Genomic DNA, 9,694 nt, shown 5'->3' with positions numbered 1-9,694 from the left:
CAAATCTTTCCTGTGCAATATTCAGTTCATTGTTTTTATATTAATTGATTTATTGCACATTGTGGTGTGTAATAACTGTACTTGTATAATGTGTTCTTACTATTTTCTAAATATTTAAGTATATTTAGTCTAAGTATTTGCTGTATTTCTGTGAGCACATTCAAGTCTTACCAGTTAAAATTCCTTGTATATGTGATGATGTGAGCAGCACAGAATAAAGTGAATCTCATTCCAGTTAACAACTCAGAATGCATGTTTCAGAAACATTATTCTGTCATACCTTGTTTTTTCCCCTCAAAATACAAATTCGTAAAACCAGCAGTGAGCGACAAAACGGATTAACAACATGAACTAAAACGATCCTAAAGGACTCTTAATATGTAATACTGTCAGGAAGTATTCAATGATGCGATTCACCAATCAGCGCGCAGCATTCTGCCTGGGTGCCTTGGTAACAGCGAAAACCTTCGTTTTTTGAATTGTCCAATCACAACACGCGTTTAAGACATTTAAACTGGCGTTCATCCGTTAGCTGTCTTCACCTGCACAGCCTCAGACAAGTCTTGACTCTGTTTGTGGAGGGCCGAAATCACGAAAGTTGCACGTAGACAATAGCGGCTAAATTGTATTGACAATTTTGTTGTGCATCGAACGAAGTTGCTGTATTTGTGGTAAGATTAAATGTATATAATTTTATGTTTAGTCTAGTTTTGAACATTACTGCAGTAATCAGTTTTGTATCTGTTGCGTTTATAACCATTTACTAGGGGTGTAACAATGTATCGTGTCACAGTATATCGCAATACATAATTTCAACAATTATGTTTAGTGGATAACGTTAGTTCACCAAAAAATTAATGTGAGGAAAAAAATTAAGTTTTCAGAGTTTTAGTTTCGGTAACGTTACTACCATTACTAACGTTATTGTTGACTAATGTATAATAATGCAATGGGGGAATATTTGTGGGTCCTGATGACGTTAATTCCAAATGTCCTATGTTACCAGTAAAAAGTGGCCTACATTATTTTAAATATCTAGTCACTGACAGCGTGCAAGCATATTAGTCTAAATAATTCTGTATTTTCAGCTTCAAAATCACCATTGTCCTGTGCAGTTGGGATACAAGCTTCGAGCCTGTTCATTTAGGCCTAAACCCATAATGTTATTTCAAATTTAGCATTTTAATCAACAGTAAAAAAATAATAATAATTTGTAACCTTGTATCATATGTCTTGGAGTATAGCAATAATATCGTATTGTGATATGTATCGAATCGTGACATGAGGGTATGGTTACACCCCTAACGTTACATGTCACTTTCTTTTATTTCAAAGCTTATGGAAAGCCTATACAATTTATGTTTTTATATATAAACATCAAATGGTACTTCATCCTGCTCCATGTGGCCAGATTCTGTATCCTGCCTATTTTCTCCTACAGAGTGACCATCGCTGTAGTAGTAATGTCCCAGTTTGGGTTTGAGACTGACATCCACAATGTCCTCCGGCTGGACATGCCGATCACCAACGCCCCGATGGCGAGGTGGCAGAGGAAAGCCAGCACATCCAGCTCCACCAACACAAAATCCCTCTCACCAAACAAGAGTGTCAACCGATCAGTGAGCCTTTCCAAAACCCCCAGTAAAACACCAGGTAAGAGTCACATGTGTCCAGCTCCTGGTCATTGTCAGTGGTGGCTGGTGGGTTTTAAAATGGAGGCACAAAATTTTAGCGGTTGAATCCACTCCCAAGGAATTTAAATGCTTTTTGGTCACTTTTACAGAATACTGGTAACACTTTACAATAAGGTTCATTCGTTAACATCAGTTAATGTAATAAGTAATAACTAACATGAACTAACCTTGAGCAATCCATTTGTTACTGTATTTGTTAGTCTTTGTTAAAGGGTCATTCCACTGGTGGAGACATGAATATGTATTGAAAGTGGGTCATATATGTAGTAGTATAGTATCATAAATTTCTAGTTTAGGACCTTCTTGGCCGATAAAAGGCAGAAAATGACTTTTTAGTGCTTGTTGATTGTAGACAACAATCCCCATAGTGCATTGTAATGCTCAGCTCTGCAGACCACTCCCACTACAGTAGCTAGTTTAACTGCAAGATATTTGTGCAATGAACCTGCCACGTTAGCGTGTTAACAAAGTGAAAATAAACTTACTTTACAGAAAGACGACCATTTGACCCTGTAGGCTTTGGCTGACGTTGCGAGTTGAACTTAGATATTCTAAAGTAGGTCTCCAGGACGCCGCTATCCATATAGGGTGCGAAACTCGGGTGAGCAACAACACACACGTCCGTGTCATCCTCCGATTCCGTAGCACCGCTGGAATTCTTGGCAGCAGACAGACTCTTGTTCTGTGTCCATTGGCGCACAGTGAGAGCACAGGCACCACCAATCTGCCCCAGCTCGAGCCATTGCGAGCTCCTCGTCCGCGGCAAGCAGATCGTCTGTATCGGCTGTGGTGACAGTAGCTTCAGCCGCCTCCGGTTCCTCCATAGCCCTCAGCTGCTCGTCGCTATACTGTGGCTCATAATAATAGCCACGAACAACCGTTTCTACCATAACTTCGTCAAAATCCAGATCCTCCATATTGCATCCGCCTGTGTATTCAGTACCTTCGGCCATATTTTCAAAGTTTCTCCCTGTGAAATCAAACGCACTGGCACTGATCTGATAGGTCTGTTAGCGCATTATAGGTCCAACCCCCTATGGGCGGGTTTGAAAGGGTGGGAACTAGTGCTTGTAGTCTTCTCAGAAATCCCCCCCTTTTACACTTCCTCCTAATCCCCCCCTTTTACACTTCCTCCTACAATGACGTAAAATGACGATTTTTGCGTCATTGTAGGAGGAAGTGAAAAAGGTAAATAGAGGATTTCTCTCGTCTCAGGGGAAAATGAAAGAGCGTTGCACGACCATTCAATAGTATGACTGGATTTCTAACAATGGAAATCTTAATGCAAATGGGTGGAGTGACCCTTTACTGTTAGTTAACAAAAATACAGCTGTTCATTGTTAGTTCATAGTGCAGTAACTAATGCTAATAAGATTTTAAACCATTATGTCAGTAAATGTTGAAATTGATATTTAATAAAGATTAATAAATGCTGTATACGTGCAGTTCATTATTAGATCATGTTAACTAACTAACCTTATTGTAAAGCGTTACGAGAATACTTATTGAATATTTATAGAAAACGACACATATACAGCAAGACAATATAAATATACGTTCACTTACCTTGTCCTAGGGGTGGGAATTGTGGGGTAGCTCACGATACCAATAATATCCTGATACACCCATTTTGCTATAATCAATATATTGCTAGACAATCCTATACTAATGCATCAAGATATCGGTCTATGAAAACAAAATGCCCATGAAAAGGTTAAAGGGATAGTTCACCCAAAAATGAAAATTCTGTCAGTATTTACTCGCCCTCACAATTCGGGTTTCGAAGATGAACGAAGGTCTTAAGATATTTTTGATGAAATCTGAGAGCTGGATCACTCCTCCATACTAGTCCATAGGCTTCTTCAGGGATTGAAACTTGCCAGCCCCGAAAAGTTATTAAAGACATCGTTAAAATAGTCCAAGTGGCTCAATCTAAAGTTTATCAAACGACGAGAATACTTTTTGTGCACAAAAACAAAACAAACCAAAACAACAACTTAATTTTAACTATTCATTTCCTTCTTTGTTGGCCTCTAGTCAGTTAACTTAGTATGGTTGCGTAGAGCTACGTCACACGTAGGCTCACTATTGGCCGACGCTGGTCATGTGTTATGCGTGTGACGTAAAACAACAGAAGCTTACGCTATTACACTAGTGAACTGACTCAAGGCCTACAGAGAAGGAAATGAATAGTTGAAATAAAGTCGTTTTTTTTTTGTGCACAAAGTATTCTCCTCGTTTGATAAACTTAAGTTTGAGCCACTGTAGTCACTTGGACTATTTTAACAATGTCTTTAATGATTTCGGGGCTGGCAAGTTTCAATCCCTGGAGAAGCCTATGGAGAGAGTGATCCAGCTCTCAGATTTCATCAAAAATATCTTAATTCGTGTTCCGAAGAGGAACGAAGGTCTTACGGGGTTGGAACCACATGAGGGTGAGTAAATACTGACAGAATTTTCATTTTTTGGTGAACTATCACTTTAAGTGCAGGTTTTTTCAGACTTTGGACCTAAACGTTGCTGCATCTATTTTACTCTCACTGCTCTCCGCCATCCCGTTAAAAAATCTATTTAACTTATGTTCATGTTCCCTCATTCATGTGTTGAGCACCACTTCGAGGAGCCATGAAGTAGCGAAGCTGGGAGCAGGGAAATCCATTTTAGAGCGCCTTATTTTATTAATTAAAATATCAATATTGGGTGTCAGTGAATCTATTATCGTATTGCACAGAGGACAACGATATATTGCCGTATTTTTTCCTACCTAGACTATCACTTGAAGCAAAAATCCATCCCTCTGTCCTTTTAAATGTCCAGAATACTTCTTGAATATTTATAGAAAACGACACGTATAAATTAAATTTTTCTGTTAAATGAGCACGTTCGGCCGTCTAATAAAGCTGATTGCTGTAGCCTATATACAATTTAGGCATGGGGTCTTCCTTCATTTTTAATTTGTAGCTGTTGTTTGAATGGTAGTTTAACCGTAGCAGTTCAAACTAATACCACGTAGTTTACGCCTTTTTCGATAATTGATATACCAATGGAGGCTAACCTCTGCCCTGTTTCTTTTCTCAACACTCCTAATCGCTAAAAGTAAAATACTCCGGTGATAGGGTTTTTTTGGTACTATTGGAGGCACAAGTCTCCGGCTATGGATTTGCCTCCCCCTTTATCCCCTCAGAGTGGTGAAATTACAAGAAATGCACATTCTGAGACATGAAATGAATAACTGGGAATTTTATCAACATTAAATCAACCTTCTCCCATTTTCACCTCACAATTTTGGGTGGGCTGTGCCTCCCCCGTTGAGCCGCCACTGGTCATTGTAGTTAATTGGAGTGTCTTCAGTGTTAAATATTCTGATGTCTCTTAAAAGGGAAGAACGGAAAGACTCAAAACACCCCCTCTAAGGCAGGAGGAGATCGATTCATCCCAACAAGAAATAACAAACAGTTGGATGTAGCAAGTTTTCTTATTTCCAAAGAAAATGAGCCGGTGGAAGACTCCTCCTCTACAGCAGTAAGTTCCAAATAATAAGTGTTGAAATTATAAATTACAATAAAACATCATTATAAATGCTTACAATAAAACATCAATATAAATGCATCAGGTTATAGGTGTTTTCTGACTGTCAATTAATGTCCTTGCAGCCAAATCAGAAAGCTTGGTCTGTGACTCTAAATGGATATGACATTGAGGAAGCAAAGATCTTGCATTTAGGAGGAAAGCCACTGAACGCCCCTGAGGGTATGGTTTTTATTTTTTAGTAGTAATATTTTTGAATAACTTGTTTTTGGCTTATTGGTTTAAAGGGATAGTTCGCCCAAAAATGAAATTTGTCATTTAATCACTCTCAACTTGATCCTAACAGTGTTTTTTTTTCTTTTCTTTTTTTCTGTGTGATAAGATGATATTTTAAAGGATGTTGTTAACCAGACAGTTGACGGCACCCTTTGTCTTCCATAGTTTTTTTTTCTTTTTTCCCCCTATTAGGAAAGTCAATGGGCATCTGGTTACCAACATTCTTTAAAGGGTAACAACACTGAAACAACTTTTTTTAGTTAATGATCTGTAAGAATGGAGCTTCATAAATGCTGTTCTTTGATTAGAGTACATTTGAAAATTAAAAGACTTTATACCCAAATGTCAAATGTATGGTGTAAAAACGTCAGAGTGCTGCCCTCTTCAGTTTAAAGGGAAAGCTCCTGAAGTAGGGGTACTCTGTGACGGTACTCTGTCACGCCCTTGGTGCGAGCTCACCACGCCCTTGGCAGCCCCTGGTATAAAAGCATCTGGTTCCGTCAAAACTACTCTAGCGAGTCAGGAGTTGGAATTACGAGTATTGAAAACAATCGTCATGATGTGAGTGAGCATATATTTTTAATCACAATTTAGGTTCCTCAGGCTAAAGTTAACCCTCTGGTGTCAACAAACACGCATTTTGCTGGATATTTTTGACATAGCAGCAAAATATACTGAACGTAATAGTAATAATAATCCTGGAAAGAATTACCTCAAAATGAATGAATATAAGATGCGGGTGTTAAGACCCCAGTTTTAGCCAGCGGCTCGAATTGATATGGCTCTGGCCCTGTGTCCACAGACAATTCAACATCCTCCACTTCAGGTGAAGGTGGGGGAGAAAAGTCCTCAACTTCAAATGACCGCTCTGTTGCAAAGCTACTTGCGTCACTCCAGTCGCTCTCCATTTTAGAGTCTGACCGCAGCTGTCAATTAATCAAGTCACTGCGGGTCTCAGGTGCATGCTCCCCGCTCAGCCCCGACCTCGGTTCGTCCCCTCTATCTCTGCTGGGCTCTGCCCACTTTTCCAGCATTTTTCAAATATTACCAGTGGCCAACCGGCTCTGACCAGAGTGAGGCTCTGACCAGGGGTTTAGTTACCCTTTAAAATATCATCTTGTTACATTGAAGAAAAAAACTTATACAGGTTTGGAACAACTTGAGGGTGAGTTGGATGACAATTAAAATTTTTGGGTGAACCATCCCTTTAAGTTTAATTTGCCTGGTAACGTCCTTTCACGAATGGGTCCCTCAAATGAACTGAACATCTCCCACAGGTTATCAGAACAATTTGAAGGTTCTCTACAGTCAGGTTCCCACACCTGTCTCGATTAAGAAGAGCCGGTACATTGCCACCCTTCCAGAGCGAATTCTTGATGCCCCTGATATCAAAAACGACTTCTGTGAGCTGACCGTTTTGCATTACACAATGTAGTGTAATCTGAAGAGATTTATTTATGCGAGACTAATGTTGTAATTTATGTTCAGATCTGAACCTGATGGATTGGGGAAGGCAGAACGTTTTGGCAGTTGGCCTTGCCAACCAAGTGTATTTGTGGGATGCTGGCATGGGGAGCATTGTCTTATTGAAGAAGATGGAGGATGATAATGAATACATCTGTTCTGTCTCATGGAGCAAAGATGGCAATTTCTTGGCCATTGGAACCAGTGATTGTAAAGTCGAGGTAATTGACTTTTGTTTTCTCATACTGTGGTTGAATGATTATACTATGGTTCCCCCCGCGCCCCATAGATAACTGAATGTATTTTATTACCAATGATATCGCATTAATCTTCTAGATATTTGTGACTTATGGGGATATTTATTCACTCTTTACTTGTAAAAAAAAAACCCCTAAGAGCTTTACATCACTAGAAAAATGTGTACTTATAAAAATAACTATGACTTTACCGGGTCAAAATTACCTTAAATATAATATATTTGCATTTTGGTTCTTAATGACTGTTAAGTGCATGAATTAAGTCAGTCACCTTGCATAACTTTAGTTAATTTGGTTTCTTGTGTTTTATTTTAGTTTAAGGAATGGGGCAGGTTGCATAAACTTAAGACTAGTCTTACAAGTTAGTCACTGTTTTAAGTCAGTTATATAAAATTTTGAAGTTTTCTTAGGCCCCCTAGTGAGCATTGGACCCTTGGTTGAGAACCACGGTTATACTGTGATCCTTGATTGATGCATGTCGGTGTTGAGTTTCTCATGATGGATTTTATCCAGAGAATGCAGCTATATGCATAAACCAGTCAAGATAATGCTCTGCAAATTGCCATTTTGGTGCTGAATTTCTGAAAGGTTCATACAATTTCTTGCAGTTATGGGATGTTCAGTGCCAAAAGCGTCTCCGCAGCATGGATGGCCATTCGGCAAGGGTTGGTTGCTTGAGTTGGAATGATCATGTTTTGTCTAGGTAAGACAGCATCTCCTTGCACTCTTCAGATTATATGCATTTAAGGGGTTTAACACTGTTTGTTCTCCACAGTGGCTCCAGATCTGGTTTGATTCATCAGCATGATGTTCGAGTAGCAGACCACCACATCTTCACCTTCGGTGGGCATACTCAGGAAGTCTGTGGCCTTACCTGGTCTCCAGATGGGAAATATTTAGCTAGCGGTGGCAATGACAATATGGTGTACATTTGGCCAATGACGACGGGTTCGGAATATCAAGCCGTCCATGCTCTAAATGAACACCAGGGAGCTGTCAAGGTAACTTGAATTTGGAAGGACGTGAACCTCTATTCCTTATCTGATTTTACACTGAGGTTATAGTTGAGATTTGTGTCCCTTTTGCACCCTTAAGGCTTTGGCATGGTGCCCTTGGCAGCCTAGCATCCTTGCGTCAGGAGGGGGCACCAGTGACCGTCATATTCGCATCTGGAATGTCAACAGTGGCTCTTGTGTCAGTGCATTTGATACTTGTTCACAGGTAGACTTACCCACTGTATCCCTGCATGCTATAGCACAGGTAATGTTATCTTAAGTGAAACGATTACTACATTTTTGCTTCCCTCCAGGTATCATCTCTTGTTTTTGCACCAAATTACAAAGAGTTGGTGTCTGGCCACGGTTTTGCTCACGACAAGGTTATCATCTGGAGATACCCCTCACTCACTAAAGTTGCAGAGCTTGAAGGCAAGTTTGAGTTTGTAAATTTGTGTGGTCACCCTTCATTCAGTCACACTAAATTGTGAATTTACACTTAAATTCCTGTCCTTCCCAATTTATCCATCTCAGGACATGAAGACAGAGTCCTCAACTTGGCTATCAGTCCAGATGGTTCAACTGTGGCTTCTGTTGCTGCTGATGAAACCATTCGACTTTGGAAGGGTTTTGAAAAGGATGCCATCAAGAAACCCAAGCCCACCAACAGCATCATTCAACAACTTATTCGATAATGTAGTTTTTTTTTTTTTTTTAAAGTGAAGGTTTAAAGATCTGAAGAGGTTTGTTTATTAGAAACTTCCATTGTGAATAGCATTGCCCAGCTCTTTGAGATACAAACAAACCAATGTTACGTGCTGTCGTGTCAAACGCAATAAGGGAGTGTCTACCATAACTTCGTGTCGAGGTTTTGGCAGAGGCACAATGTGTTTTTAAATTAAAAATGAGTACAAATGAGATTCCCAGAAGACTACAAACTTTGAAAGTTAAATACTTGAATAATGATATATTTTTCATACTCCAGTTCTTGCATATTTAACTCTAAAGTAATCACTAAAGTATGTACAGAAATGTAAAATTTCAAATAAAGTTTTGTAAGAATTTCTTCCCCCTTTTGACATGCTGCTTTTTGCTTTATAGGTGCTCTCTACTGCATGTTTTCAATTAGTTACATTTTGTATTTTAATGCATGGTTTTAAAGCGCTATTAAGTGGAGTCATGTATTGCCAAGTTGGCAGAATGGTGCAATTAATAACCACTGAAAGCCTTTTAGTTGTTTTGTTACTTGCTTGAAATCTTAAACAGAAAGAAAGAATATTGGTGGAAGTGTTTTATGCTAATAAATGGCTTTTCCAGAACAAGAAATTAAACCATGCAATATTTGGTGATATCTGGTGTTAATAAGATTGGGCATCCCTGGCCTAAGATATAGTCTGAATTGATGATGGGAAGCTCTTTATAATTCAGAAATGGTGTTAATGTATTGCTAAGAAACAACTGGAAAATGTATAAGGATCAG

At 39.1% G+C, this 9,694-nt stretch overlaps 1 protein-coding gene across 1 annotated transcript; it reads left to right on the top strand.

Annotated features, from left to right (window-relative positions):
* Window positions 1-405: 405 nt before the first annotated feature.
* cdc20 (cell division cycle 20 homolog) lies at window positions 406-9,280 on the top strand. The gene is made up of 11 exons (XM_077221823.1): window positions 406-671; window positions 1,442-1,653; window positions 5,074-5,216; window positions 5,348-5,444; window positions 6,776-6,901; window positions 6,987-7,183; window positions 7,828-7,922; window positions 7,995-8,220; window positions 8,315-8,440; window positions 8,529-8,646; window positions 8,749-9,280. Exons 2-11 carry the CDS (start codon window positions 1,464-1,466, stop codon window positions 8,907-8,909), a joined length of 1,479 nt encoding a protein of 492 aa, XP_077077938.1. The 5' UTR covers window positions 406-671; window positions 1,442-1,463; the 3' UTR covers window positions 8,910-9,280.
* Window positions 9,281-9,694: the final 414 nt, after the last annotated feature.

This window comes from Siphateles boraxobius, unplaced genomic scaffold (assembly GCF_051911475.1).
Source record: "Siphateles boraxobius isolate OS27281-9 unplaced genomic scaffold, OSU_SipBor_1 1, whole genome shotgun sequence".
NCBI classification, from domain to species: domain Eukaryota; kingdom Metazoa; phylum Chordata; class Actinopteri; order Cypriniformes; family Leuciscidae; genus Siphateles; species Siphateles boraxobius.
This window is presented reverse-complemented; position numbering and strand designations above follow the sequence as displayed.

Excerpts from the sequence above, each read along its gene's own strand:
- cdc20 (XM_077221823.1), top strand. The coding sequence starts at position 1,464 with ATGTCCCAGTTTGGGTTTGAGACTGACATCCACAATGTCCTCCGGCTG. Across the intron at positions 7,923-7,994 it reads AATGATCATGTTTTGTCTAG|TGGCTCCAGATCTGGTTTGA; the intron begins GTAAGACAGCAT and ends TGTTCTCCACAG. Across the intron at positions 8,441-8,528 it reads CATTTGATACTTGTTCACAG|GTATCATCTCTTGTTTTTGC; the intron begins GTAGACTTACCC and ends GCTTCCCTCCAG.